Source organism: Polypterus senegalus, chromosome 12 (assembly GCF_016835505.1).
Source record: "Polypterus senegalus isolate Bchr_013 chromosome 12, ASM1683550v1, whole genome shotgun sequence".
NCBI classification, from domain to species: Eukaryota; Metazoa; Chordata; class Cladistia; order Polypteriformes; family Polypteridae; genus Polypterus; species Polypterus senegalus.
Genome location: NC_053165.1, coordinates 56010717 through 56025929, shown reverse-complemented (window position 1 = coordinate 56025929; position 15213 = coordinate 56010717). Strand labels below are relative to the sequence as shown.

General features: G+C 37.3%; 1 protein-coding gene across 2 annotated transcripts; it reads left to right on the top strand.

The window, feature by feature from the left end:
- Positions 1 to 3705: 3705 nt before the first annotated feature.
- On the top strand, positions 3706 to 14706 carry pgam5 (PGAM family member 5, serine/threonine protein phosphatase, mitochondrial). 2 transcript variants are annotated; one of them, XM_039771893.1, is made up of 6 exons: positions 3706 to 4084; positions 4924 to 5096; positions 10804 to 10929; positions 11340 to 11428; positions 13179 to 13312; positions 13980 to 14706. In XM_039771893.1, exons 1-6 carry the CDS (start codon positions 3852 to 3854, stop codon positions 14128 to 14130), a joined length of 906 nt encoding a protein of 301 aa, XP_039627827.1. In that variant the 5' UTR covers positions 3706 to 3851; the 3' UTR covers positions 14131 to 14706. The 2 variants fall into 2 exon arrangements, with proteins under 2 accessions (XP_039627827.1, XP_039627828.1); XM_039771894.1 differs by having other exon boundaries at positions 3707 to 4084; positions 13182 to 13312; positions 13980 to 14705.
- The last annotated feature ends 507 nt before the right edge of the window (positions 14707 to 15213 follow it).

The window sequence follows — 15213 nt, the reverse complement described above, 5'->3', positions numbered from 1 at the left end:
CTGGGCCAATTTATACAGGTGGGTGACTTAATCTCTTAAAGAGACACTCACACTATTTAGGCCATCCATCATTACTAATCCTACATAAATATAACTATTGTCAAATCAGGAATGAGCGCAATATTTTTGTGAAGAGAACAATGCAAATACCTCAGCTTTAATGAACTAGAACTTAAGTGTAAATGTAAAATAGAGGACCTGGCAACTTCTTACAGCCGATGCAAATCTGAGAAAAACATTAAAACCGTCATATCTATTTAAGACTACCGTTTATATAAAAGTCTAAAATGGCCTAGTATTAATAACGATTTTTCAAAAGATGTAATTCTAAAAGCATTAAGTAAACAATTCTGCAAGCCATTTTGATTTTCATTTCACATTATCATGATGTAATACAAGTGATGTACTAAGAGCTGCAGTAATAATTTTAAACAGCCAACAAATAATTGTTTGAGCAGGTCAGACGTGTGAACTGATAAAAAACAATGCAGGATAGACAGATGGCAACAGGTCTGATTTCTTAAGGGACACTGGTAATGTAATCAGTTTAAATTGCCAAATAAAGAAGATAGTAATGGAAAATGCAAGTTAAATCCAAAGATGTTATTATGCCTACAGACATTAAAATAATACAACAAAAATGCACATCTTTGTATATAAGACAGGTATTGAAGTAGGGACTGAATGTTGTGAAAATCTTAAAATTTGTAGGATAATGTGGAACATTATATGTTCTATATTAATAGATAATAATAGTAACAAATCATTTTTGATGATACATAGTATTGATAATAATTGTTCTGCATATATTTGTGTATGTGAAACATAAATAACATCTAGTTTAAAAAAAAAGATACACGTGAGACCCAACCATGACGATGCTGAGTTGTAGTCAGACATGCTACCATCTGCCCTATTGTGCAACTACTGTAAACTGACACTAACATCTCCCTTTCTGACTACAAAATTTGAATCATCATTGTGGTTGTCTCTCTTTTTTCTTTTTTCCAGAACTAAATGCATTTTTATGCAAGGTTGGCCTCAGTACCATGTTTTCATTGATTTTCTGCAAATGGCCAAGAATTTGTCAGTGAGTCCATCAGAGAGCATGTAGATTTATTTGTCTCTCACAAACATTCTTGAAGGTTTTTGAACCCCTCAAGGTGGTCCTCATTATTTCAGATATTATTGCAGGGTTGGCGAACTCCAGGCCTAGTGTGCCGCAGTGGCTGCAGGTTTTCATTCTCACCATCTTCTTAATTAGTGACCAGTTTTTGCTACTGATTACTTCTTTTAATTAACTTGACTCAGGCCCCATAGTTGTTTCTTTTTCTTTAATTAACAGCCAAACAATAATGAGACACAAAACAAGCCACCACATGACCAGCTCCCCTGTGCCCATTACACAATATCTGAAATTAAAGAGAGGTGATGGTCTTGGTAAGGTTGATCTCTCAGGTCAACAGAACATTTTGACGGTGCTTTTAGAAGTAAACAGAAAAATCAACAGTTTTTGAAATGTGTGCTGTGGCAGAATGAGAGCATCAACAAGCCATGGAATTAAATAACGGGTTTAATTAACAGCAAGAATTGGCTTCTCATTAAGAAAGTGATTGGAGTGAAATTGGTTGGAGTTTGAAGCCTCAGTTTAGCTGGTCATCTGTTAGCTCATTTCACATCTCGTTTCTGCCTGGCTGTCATTTAATGAAGAAAGGAATCAATTCAGACGGCTGAACTCTTCTAACAGGGCTATTAAAGTGATGGTGAAAAAGTTAATTAGCAGTGAAAACTGGTCACTGATTTGGAAAACAGTTAGAATGAAAACCTGTAGCCACTGCGGTCCTCCAGGCCTGGAGTTCGCCACCCCTGTATTATAGGGATATTACACAAAACATTTTTAACTCATTTATTATAACACTATGACATTTTAAAGATGACCAGATATTGTTGTGTGTGGAGTACAAGAACTGTTATCTGGACCGAGAAGTCCACAATTACGCTATTTCACTACAACTAGGATTTTGAAATGGTTTTATAACCCAGTTTGACAAGTTTCCACTATTTTTTCCTCAGTTCTGATAATATTCCCATAGTCCAATATATAATGTTACTTTTTTTCCACATCCTCCAGCCTGATTTTTCAAATCTTCAGTTTCAATGGTTAGCTTGATTAATTGGTTAACATTCCACCAATTGACCCATGTCACCTTGTTTTAATTTAATATAAATCACAGGACTAAAGAATAGTATAAGAAAACTATAGGAGCAACATTAGTTAGATAACTCAGAATGACCAAACTCTGTTTTGAAAAATGTATCCTGAATGTCAATGTGTTCTAAACTCTCCTAGAAGCCAACAATGAAATAAACAAAAAGCCTTCTGAAGTTAAACTGAGAAGTCGAAATCATCTGCTTGATAGTAATGATCAGGTATATTAATCATCAACACCTGTGTAATTATTATTAGTATGAATATACTTATTAATTAGGAGCAGTTATTAGATTGAAAAATCAAGGAAGAGACCAGAAGATAAGGAGTAGTGTAAATGTTTAGAGAACTAGCAACAAGTTACTCATACTTTAAAAACGATCTGTTATGCCCTGGCCGTGCCATTAGCATTTATCGACCACATAGATCGGTTTCCCGTAATGGTTAATCATGGAGAACAAGCAAGGACAAGACGCTGCAACTAAAAGTGAAGCCCACAAAAGCCAATTGCCCAATTAATCCCTCTTTAGTGTTAAATTATGAACGTGTTTATATGGAAACACTGACGGAGCTGTTTTGATCTTTGTGCATAATTATTACCAAACGCATTGCTAAACTGGAGAAATTTGTGAAGTTTTAACTAAATGTTACCGTAATCAAAACATCATTAAGCCGGCCCGAAGCATAACTGAACTAAGCGACTGCTTAGGACTCCCGAGGCCGCCAGAGGGCCCCCAAGAACGCTTGAAATGTCCCACACGAGAACTTTTTTTAAGTTGTTATTATTGGAATTACAAGGTTCTAACTTGCAAAACATGAAAAGAAGAAGCAGTACATTTCAGTGTTTGCATGTACTGTATTAGATGCTTTCTACAGTTTAACTGGTCTCAGGTCCCCCAGATAGTCCAATTTTTTGCTCTTTTCTAACTCCCCTCTTCATCAGAGTCAAGCAATCAGTAATACTGAACAGATGTTTCAGGTGTGCTGAGAGTTAGGATAAAACAAAAAGCTGTCTGGTGGAGCTTGAGGGCTGGGATGAAAATTTCTGTTCAAAAAGATACATTACAGTAATAAGTTGTATACTGAATGTGGTGTGTTGAAAAGCAACCAAATGAACCAGTATGCTATATATATAACGACCATTGTTATCAGTGTTTTACTGCTTATACAAGTGGACTTCTGACCTTTTCCAGATATGACAACATAGGTCAGCCCACTTACTGAAGTAGAATAAACAGCCTTAAATCTTCTTAATCTAAAAGTGTGACTGGCGCCAGTTATTCAGTCGTTCAGTATATTTATCTAATTTAAGCTTTGTTTTGTATTTGGTACACTTTATTAATCTATGTATATCCCGCTGACTATTTCAGATTTACGGGATTTAAAATAATTTGGTAATGCTAGCAGAATTGTCATCAGTGTGGTGAAGTTTTGTAATCGCGTTTTTTTTTTTCTTCTCCAATACTGTGCTTTGCTCTGTTTGATCTCTCTCGGCTTCTGTAGTTTTGTAATTCTGTTTCAGGTCTCCTGTATTAGTTGGATGGTTGATCTGCTTTCGAAATGATGAAGTGAAAGTGGAGATCCGAAGCACCGGTGACTAGTATTGTTTGTTGCTACACCATTTTTAGTTTTTACACTTAAAATGTCGTACTTTAAGGTGGTCCGACGTCTTTGCGGACTGGCTGGCGGCTCTGCGGTGCTAGTCGCTGCAGCTGCTGTCTATGCCGAATCCCGAGATTCATTTGGGGAAAAAAGCGGAGAACAACGCACGAGACGTTGGGGAGCGATTGGGTCTCTCTATGCCGCCCAGAAATGGAGAGCTGGGACCGATGAGACGGAACCCAGAAAGGGAAGATGGGACTCCAACTGGGACAGGTAGATATTTATTACTAATCGGCAAGGAAAAAAGACAGCGCGGGGGTACACATCCGTACGCGCGAAAATACTATTGCTGTACTACATCATAAAGGAGGGACAACCGGTCAAGTTCTGGTGACTGTTAGGAGCTACGAATGCGTGGATAACATTGCGTTAAGTCAGTTTCAATATCATGTACTAGCGTATTTGTATGAATTTTGAATATTAAAAAATGTGATGTACATCAAGAGTATATGGATGCTTAGAGAGGCGTTGTGCAGAATATATCACAACTCCGCTCATTACAAGCATAGAGTAGAGGAAGACTAGCAAACCTCCTGATTTCAACCACAGTATGACCGTTGCAATACAATGAAGAATCATGCAGTCAGTTATACGCAAACCATTGTCCATTTCTACACTTGCACAAAGCAAATTGTTATAAGGCGTTTAGGGTATCATTTGTATTCTGCACAGAAGGATCATGCAGGGTAGTCTGAACAAATAAGATACAAAGTGAAATTGACCATATGGTTGAAAGTGGGAACGTATATAGTGGAACATGTTATACAAATATGTATACCATTATAGTGAAGAGCAGAAAGGCTAGAGTGTGCATTGAAAAATATCAAAGGGGCGTCTAGTCCATGTAGAACGATGGTTTTGATATGTTTGGGTAAAGTATGGAAAGTCCACATGGAGCCAAAAAAAAAACCACAAACGAAAAAGTTGGTAGGTGAATTTGTTTTCAATATTTGTGCCGTGTTGTTTACATGGAATTCATTTATGGCTTGAACAATTCAGAGATACTTGTTTTTCACTCAGTTTTGTGTAACAACCTTTTTAATTTGTCATAGGCGGGAACCAGCATATCAGACAAATGGAAAGAAAAGGGGAACAGATGCAAATGACACAGAGCTCTTTGTAGAGAATAAAAAGCCCAAAGCAACAAGACATATCTTATTAATCCGACATTCACAGTACAACCTGAATGGTCATTCTGATAAGGACAGGACTCTTACTGGGTTAGGTAAGTAAGATCTGCAGCCACCTTGTTGTTTATATTCTATTTCAGGTTGTACATTTGAACAGTTGTGTTCATCAATGAGAGTTTTATCCAGGTACACAATTGTCTCTGCTGGAAATGTTTGTTCTAGAGTTGTGTATTATATGTTTATTTTCTTCATTCAGGTCATCTTCACTCAATCGATGGGTATTAAATACTCACAAAGCACAAGGCAGGAATGGGGCAGGAGTTTTTAGCCGAGCATAATTACTCATACAAAGCCGATTTAGAGTTTGCATTCAGCCTAACCTGTATATTTGTAGGAGAAAATTGGAATATTAGTAGAAAAATCTATACAAATGTGTAAAAGAATATATCGGCACTCCATGAGCTGTAACAGCATTACAGTTTAAATGCAGTCTATGTAGAAAGGCTAGACAATTGCATTAATCAGTATGCCACCATTCCATCCCAATTTATGAACATTGTTTGCTTAGTACTAATTTCAGATTGTACATTTCATTGTTTTTTTCTCATGACTAAACAAATAGCCTTTGTTTTTTAAATAGTCTGAATTGTTTTTGCAAACTGTGCACTTAATAAGCCCTGAACACTAATAGGTAGTACCATGAAAAAGTATTTGTCCCTTCCTGCTTTCCTCTGTTATTGGTATTCAACCAAAATCTACTGTTAGGTAAAGGGTACATGAATAGATAACACTCTTATTATTACATTTATCTGTTTGACAAATTTACCCAACACCATCTGATATTCTGTAGAAAAATTAAATGATCTGTATCTAAATTAACCTAATCAAGTGCATAGTTAGAATCAGATGACTGAACACATCCAGGTTTGATTATATCTAACACTGCTCAGTATACATCTTATGTATTTTGACCCTTACCATCAAAGTCAGTTTTCTAAGCATAGCAAATTCAACAAGCACACAATGCCACAGTCAAGGAAAATGTTTGAAGAGATCAGGAAAGAAAGAAAAACAAAAAAAACATTAGTCTGTAAAAAGCTGAAAACCCATTTCTATGGCTCCTGGGATGCAATCAAACCACAGAGGCTGGTCCTCACCCTGAAATGTACAATAAAAACTACAAATGCCCTTTTGACAAAAGGTAGTTAAGCTTGTAGTCATGAGGGTTGGTTTTTGGCAAGAACTCAATGGCGGGAAGAAGAGAGGCCAGAGGTGATAGAAAACTATGGACATTATGTTGCAATACATTCTACCCCAGTAGCACTGGGTATACAAAGGATAGCAACCCTGGACAAGACACTTGTTCATTGCAGGACCCAACCTCCAAGTTAGTTTAGAGTACATAACACACACATCTTTGAGAATGTGCAAGGAAGACCCACAAGGACGCAGGGACAACGTTCAGAATTCACGCGACCCACAGTGGGATGCAAAAGTTTGGGCAACCTTGTTAATAGTCGTTATTTTCCTGTATAAATTGTTGGTTGTTACGATAAAAAATGTCAGTTAAATATATCATATAGGAGACACACACAGTGATATTTGAGAAGTGAAATGAAGTTTATTGGATTTACAGAAAGTGTGCAATAATTGTTCGAACAAAATCAGGCAGGTGCATAAATTTGGGCACCACAAAAAAAATGAAATCAATATTTAGTAGATCCGCCTTTTGCAGAAATTACAGCCTCTAAACGCTTCCTGTAGGTTCCAATGAGAGTCTGGATTGTGGTTGAAGGTATTTTGGACCATTCCTCTTTACAAAACATCTCTAGTTCATTCAGGTTTGATGGCTTCCGAGCATGGACAGCTCTCTTTAACTTACACCACAGATTTTCAATTATATTCAGGTCTGGGGACTGAGATGGCCATTACAGAACGTTGTACTTGTTCCTCTGCATGAATGTATAATGGATTTTGAGCAGTGTTTCGGGTCGTTGTCTTGTTGAAAGATCCAGCCCCGGAGCAGCTTCAGCTTTGTCACTGATTCCTGGGCATTGGACTCCAGAATCTGCTGATACTGAGTGGAATCCATGCGTCCCTAAACTTTGACAAGATTCCCAGTCCCTGCACTGGCCACACAGCCCCACAGCATGATGGAACCACCACCATATTTTACTGTAGGTAGCAGGTGTTTTTCTTGGAATGCTGTGTTCTTTTTCCTCCATGCATAACGCCCCTTGTTATGCCCAAATAACTCCATTTTAGTTTCATCAGTCCACAGCACCTTATTCCAAAATGAATTTGGCTTGTCCAAATGTGCTTGAGCATACCTCAAGTGGCTCTTCTTGTGCTGTGGGCGGAGAAAAGGCTTCCTCTGCATCACTCTCGCATACAGCATCTCCTTATGTAAAGTGCGCTGAATAGTTGAACGATGCACAGTGACTCCATCTGCTGCAAGATGATGTTGTAGGTCTTTGGTGCTGGTCTGTGGGTTGACTCTGACTGTTCTCACCATTCGTCGCTTCTGTCTATCCGAAATCTTTCTTGGTCTGCCACTTCGAGTCTTAACTTGAACTGAGCCTGTGGTCTTCCATTTCCTCAATATGTTCCTAACTGTGGAAACAGACAGCTTAAATCTCTGGGACAGCTTTCTGTATCCTTCTCCTAAACCATGATGGTGAACAATCTTTGTCTTCAGGTCATTTGAGAGTTGTTTTGTGACCCCCATGTTGCTACTCTTCAGAGAAAATTAAAGGAGGAGGGAAACTTACAATTGACCCCCTTAAATACTCTTTCTCATTATAGGATTCACCTGTGTATGTAGGTCAGGGGTCACTGAGCTTACCAAGCCAATTTGAGTTCCAATAATTAGTTCTAAAAGTTTGGGAATCAATAAAATGACAACGGTGCCCAAATGTATGCACCTGCCTGATTTTGTTTCAACAATTATTGCACACTTTCTGTAAATCCAATAAACTTCAATTCACTTCTCAAATACCACTGTGTGTGTCTCCTATATGATATATTTAACTGACATTTTTTATCGTAACAACCAACGATTTATACAGGAAAATAATGACTATTAACAAGGTTGCCCAAACTTTTGCATCCCACTGTACAACCAGCAATTGTGCTGCACAGTTGAATTTGTTTGGAGTGAGTTTAAATAAGTTGAATGTGTTTCTAAGTTTAACATTGTACATACACGCAATGCATGTACATCACCACACTGCTGCTCCAGGGCCTATTTTCATATAGATTTTTTTAACAGTTATTTCACTATCCAATACTGTAATGGAGTCCTGGTCCTATCACCCTGAATTTCTTTGTTGATTTTCTGTGTAGATTAGAGGCCATTTTTCTGCCAAAAAATCCTAAGAGTACTTTCTTAATGTGAAAACTAACATGCTTGTCTCATCAGTGCACTTTTTTGTGGAAGATGAGGATGCAGTCATGGTTTTGGGTGACTATATGATTGATCATTTGTTTGATTATTTAAGTCGTAAGCGGCTACATTTATTTTGAGATGGCTGAATGTGCACAGCTTATAATTAAATGGGTGCCTATGATTCATGCTGTTTCGTATTTACCTCCCAAATACATAATTAAACAGGGAACTCTTTTAACTGAAGAGGATTGTTTTTAACTGTTTATAATTAAAAAGTTAAATTCTAAAATTTTGTAAATATGAAGATGAAAATATTATTGTGACTGGCAATTCAGGTGTTTTTACTATATCACTATGTTTAAGTAGCCAAGCCTGTGGATTCAAATTACTTTGCTTAATTATATATGATGATTGACAAGTGAAGTTCTATAAATTGGGCAGGCTGGAAATCTGAAACTCTTATGTGCATGCCAGTTGACAGTAGGCTCTAAATTAAGTCAACGTGTAGTTGTCTGGTCGGGAGCTTCTTACTGCTTAATGTTCAATTACTCTGGAATGTACAATGTTAATTTGTTTTTGAGTTAATTTTATGTTCTTCCAATTGCATTAAATGCATTGCTTTTGATTTTGTCCATTTAAATTTAACCAGGCTTCTTAAATCACAGGTTAAGCTCTCATGTGTTTAGTGGAAGTACAAAAAATCTCATTAAATATTTTGTATTTATTGACTACTGGAATATGTTGATTCACTAAAAAGATGCTTTTATAAACAGTATTATTTATGTTTATATAAAATAATGACTTTTTATAGTGCTTTCACGTTCGTAGTGAAAAGCTACCTGTAGAACGTGTAGATTACTTTTGGGCCATGTCGCTCTGCATAATTATTTCAGCGTCTGAGCCATGGAGTCATAATCAGAGTCGGAAGCAATTATTGGGTCAGTAACAATATACTTACTATGATTCCAACAAAATGTAAATGCCTGCAGTGATGAACGCCTTGTATCTTGTATGCTGTGTCATTTTAATTAATGTAGTAAATATAGTAATCCAGTTCCACATTGAGGAGTTGGTGGTACCATAAATTGCAGAGTCAGAGTTTGAATTTAAATTTTTGTGTATGTAATGCCACAGCCTTGTTTTTTATTATTTATTTACTTACTTATTTTTGCCCTGAGTGAGTTCATACAGTGTAAGCCTTTTGCTGAATGTTGTCACCCTGTTGCACACTAGCCTTGCCCACACTCTGTTGTGTAGTGTTTTTTTTTCACTGCCTTTGCTTTATTTTTTTAATAACTAAACTTGTTTTCATATCTGTATAGGATAGTTTTTTTACTGACATAGTTTTATTAGACCAAGTTCTGTTTAGGCCATATGTGAACAATTTGTGCTGCTCTTTTCCTGTTTTGTTACTAAAGATAAAAACCCTAAACCAGCTAAGTGAAGGAGGAGGGTTATGTATTATCCGATGGCTATCTGGTCATAATCTTTGCTCAAAGAAAATCCTTTCAGCTTGGATCATTTTCATTCCATACAACTGTTGTTGCTAGCCAGTATGGAAGTGCTGCTTTTTACCACCTTGCACAGGCTGCAACAATAGACTTACAGTTGTTGTCAGCATTATTGAATCCATTGAATTTTTGATAGATCATGTACAATATCATCCTCTCCTGAAAAAAAGGTTTGGAGCAAAACAACTTTGGTCTGAATACACCCATTTGTTTAATACAAAGCAGCACAAGGTCAAGCAATAATAATTCTAAAAGAAAATATGTCTTGGGACATTTTCACTTGTTTACACCCTTTCCTCAGAATCATTATCACCTTTTTAAAAGGATTCAAATCAGTATGATTAGAAGAACTGGATTTGCACTGCAGTAGCATTAGACTCCCTTGTAATTAATCGCCAATAATCTGATGACCCGAATTAACAAATGACTGATTGCTTTATTGCCTTAAGAAATGTCACTTTTATTCCCTGCTCATTATTGACAATATTAAAGCCAAAAAGGGCATGGGAGGCCATCAGAATAAATAATTTCACCAAACATAAAAATGCAAAAGGGTACAAAGTCATTTCCTGAGACACTGGTATTCAGATTTCCACAGTTTGCTCTATGAAACTGCCAAGACCCTCCCAGGATGCTGTGTGAAAAGGAAAACTGATGAAAGAAGTTGAATTTGAATAAAAAGAATACTTCAAACATTCAGGAGCAGCAAGAAATTGTAAGTGAATAGTGGAAGAAACAAGAGGCAGAAGGGGGCAGAACATTCTTAGATGACTATAAGAAATATTTGGAGGCTCTTACTGTCAAGGATGATGTCACCAAGGGTCATTAATACCTATTATGTTTTATTAAAGTGCTTTTTTATATTAAATACATAATTGATTTTTCTCTTCCTTTTGTGATTAGGTCAAGAACAAGCAGAGCTGACTGGACAGCGATTGGCTACTTTGGGGCTGAAGTATGATGTTCTCATTCATTCTTCTATGACAAGAGCTGTGGAGACAGCAAACATTATTAGTAAATATATACCAGGTAAATAAACAATACACTTTCTTTCATGGAAGATTTTGTTTTCTTCAAAAGCTAACCAAACAAATTTAAAAGACTAAATGGTCTGCTTTGGGGTGTAAGTGATTTATGAAGTCCTATGTAAAATAAAAACAGTGATCATGATGTCTGATTAAAAACTGCCCCTGAATTGTCCCATAAAGAATATTGGTAATGAAAAATGCAACTTTTAAGAAGTGTACCTACTCAGAAATACTCAGATGTGAGCAATACTATGCTGATTTCATGTGGTCTCTTTATCCATTTACGTTGTACCTCCACAATGTGCTTCATTGACAGAGCCAGGTGGTCTGTTTTGGTGATTACCTTTCAGTACAATCCTCTGATCATGAGTAAATCTTGTTACATGAATATTTGTCCTGTTATGCACTTAGGTGTTCAAAAAGTGAGCTGTGATTTACTTAGGGAAGGTGCTCCCATTGAACCAGATCCACCAATTAATCACTGGAAGCCAGACTCTGTGGTATGAATTACTTTTTTTTAATTTATTTTTTTTTGTAGGAATTCTGCCTAAAATGCAGCTTTTAGTTTATGATACTGTACATTTAGACTCTATTTCTTTACTACCCTAAGCATCTGTAGGCAACTACAATCAAAGTAAAAAGTATGTGAACCCCTAGGAATTATCTATATTTATGTCTAATTCCCATTAAAAACATGGTCGTATCTTCATGTCAGTCACAACAGTGAACAAACACAGTCTCCTGTAACTAAAGATACACAGATTTTCAGAGAATCTTTGACCATATTGAATAAATCATTCACACTGTGACACAAGGTTGGAAAAAGTAAGTGAACCCTAAGCTAATGACTTTTTAAAAAGCTCTTTGCATTCAGAATTTAGCACACCTGGAGTCCATTTAATGAAACGAGTTCAGAGGTGTGGCCTAGAATTACTTTGATTGATTAAATACACTATAAAGTTTGAGTTTAAGAAACATATCCAGATGGGCCTTGCACAAAGTAGCTGTCTGAAGAGCTACGATTGAGAATTGTCATCAAAGTCATCTCAAAGATTTTAGATATTCATCAGTCTACTGATAGGCAAATTGTCTATGAATGGAGACAATTTGGTATTGTGGCTAATCTGCCTAGAAGTGGGGACCCTGCCAAGATGACCCCAAGAGCACAATGCAAAGTCAGCAATGAGTTAAAGGAGAACCCTAGAGTGACAACAAAGGACTTGAAGAAGTCATCAGAACTGACTAACATGTCTGTTCATGAGTCAACTATACACAAAACATTGAACAAGAAAGGACTCCATGGCAGGGCACCAAGAAGGAAGCCACTGCTATCAAAAAAGAACATTGGTGAACGCCTGAATTTTGTGAAAGAGCACTTGAGCACTCCACAACAGTACAGGAAAAATGTTTTGTGGAGTGATGAAACCAAAATTGAACTATTTGGGAGGAACAAGCAGAACTTCATTTGGCGTAAAAAGGGCACTGCATATTAACATCAAAACATCATCCCTACAGTAAACTATGGTGGAGGGAACATCCTGATTTGGGCCTGCTTTGCTGCATCAGGGACTGGACAGCTTACCATCATTGAGGGGAAAATGACTTCACAAGTTTATCAACAAATTCTCCAGGATAATGTGTGGGTGTCTGTCCATCAACTTAAGCACAGAAGAGGCTGGGTGATGCAACAAGACAATGACTCCAAATATCACAGCAAATCCACAGCACAATGGCTTCAGAAAAACACTGCGCCCTTTGGAGTGGCCCAGTCAGAGCCCAGATCTCAGTCCTATTGAGATGCTGTGGAATGACCTGAAGAGAGCCATACACAGAAGACAACCAAAGAATATGGAAGAGTTAAGGCAGTTCTGCAGGGAAGAATGGACTAAAATTCCCCCCGCATGATGTGCAAGTCTGATCTGCAGTTACAAGAAGCGCCTGGTTGAGGTCATTGCTGCCAAAGGAGGGTCAACCAGACCACCTTTTTCCACTACCACTGTGAACGTTGAATGCATTTGTAAAATAAAGACATGAAAAAGTGGAATTTTTTTTTTTTTGCTTAAGCTCATTGTGTATACCTGTGACTTAGATGAAGATCAGATCACTTTTTATGACAAATTCATGCAGTAAACCAGATAATTCCAAAGGGTTCACATACTTTTAACTTTGACTGCAGTTGTTGAAACAGAGAGCTTGTTTTTGTTTAGCTGGAGTGATGCATGTATTTACTACAAAATCTTGTGATTTCAGCAGTATTATGAGGATGGTGCACGCATTGAAGCTGCCTTCCGACGCTACATTCATCGAGCTGAGACCAATCAGTTGGAGGATACCTACGAGATCATTATTTGTCATGCCAATGTTATTCGGTACTTTGTGTGCAGGTAAGTACAGCCCAGGACTATATGTCAACAGTACTTTGACCAGCTAGAATTATAGTGGCTACATTTAGGAATTTCCAGAGAGGTATCTGAAAATCTATCAGTATTATATACATTTGTCACTGGAGAAGAATTGCTTAGTGTTTTGCTCATCTCTTTCACATCCATTCATGGGTGGTGCTAAAGGCCTCCCAAGTCAGAAATGAATGCTTATTTCAGCTTTGCTAGAGAGGGATCTCCCCATGTTGCAGTGGTTAAAGAAGGTTGTTTTGAAGTTCAAGGGTCCTGCATTCACATCCCACTAAGGGAGTAAGGTACCTGAAAGGGGAAGGGGTGAGTGTTGTGTTTCTATGGAAAAAGCCTTTTACTTTTAGAAACTCATTTTGGCTGTAAAGCTTGTGGAGAATTATTTTTAACAAAGCTTGATAACCATTCACTGCTGATTCTGCCACTGCTGCAGATTTTCCATCTGAAGACAGAAAATTGAGAGTAGTGAGATCCTGAGTGATTCCTTGCCTGTGACAGCATTATTTGTCTTGCTTGCAGCATTGCTAGCTGACATTATGAAACCATATAAATATGACTTCCTCTCACTGTAGTAGGTCAGCATTATATAGAACTGTGTCTGGGAATTGTGCCATTTGCATTTCTTTTTTCCCTGATGTGGCAGGGCTCTGCAGTTCCCTTCCGAGGGATGGCTGCGAATGGGTCTGAATCACGGCAGCATCACATGGCTTACCATCCGCCCCAGTGGAAGGGTGACACTCCGAACACTTGGTGACTCAGGATTCATGCCCGCAGAGAAAGTGACACGCTCCTAATGGGGTTTGCTCTTTAATACCCACCAGTCTCGGGTGTTTCAGGCATCTGGAAAGGTGGAATCTTTTCAGGAAATGGCCTCAAGTGTCTTGAATTTACTGGTTTTTAATTGTTTTGATAATTTGTATTGATTTTGTGTGTCCAAGGAGTTTTTGTATTTTTGTTAACGTGGATTGTATCTTTTACCTGTATTGCCATGCAAACATAATCCAAAATCTTGTCAAATTTAGGGCCTTGTTAACCTGTATAAGAAAGTGAGACTTGATCTTTAAGAAACATCACAGCTTTAATTAAAGCTCCTGTTTGTCCTGACTATTCTTAAATCATGTTGCTTTGAATTCTTGGAGCTCCATCTTTGATTTAACAAGTGAGACGACCCTGAACTTTGAAATCTCTCTTAAGACTGCATATTGGGTTATTTGTTTTGGCCTGGTGAATTGTGTAGTAGTGTTACAATTTCTTATTTAAAACGCATGTTGTTCTTCATGGTGACCTAACTTGCATATTAATGTAGGTGCAATTTCTGAATGAAAGAGCAACTGTATAATTGATTCATTTTAAGTAATAAATGTTATATTTGTATACAAAAATTTTGATTGTTTGCATTTGGCATGTTTTTGAAGTCTTATCTCCTAGAAGTATGGGATCTTTAAATGTGAAAAGTGAAACTCCTAAAACTGTCCCAGGTTGTAAATTATTCAGAAATACTTCAAAAGTGAATAACCTAGTTGATGATTGCCTTGGCTGTGAAACTGAAATAACTGCTGACATCTGCCATTTAACTATGAAAAGGTAAGTGTCTTCATTACCATAATTTATAAAGGGGTGGTGGTGATGGGCTGGTAATGCTCAAAACTAAGACTGCCAGGTGTTCAACCACATAGTGGAGGAGTCTGTTTTACACCAACTGTTTTGGTAAGTACAATTGTATTCAAGAAAATTTGAAATTATATTTTTGGTTACAGTAAAAGAACCAAATTATGAAACCCAGTTAGTGGAGAAGACAGGTGCTGTTCTGTAGTTTCACATCCCTCCATTTTATGAATTTGGTCATGTGTAAGACTCTTAAATGTTTTATCTGTCTT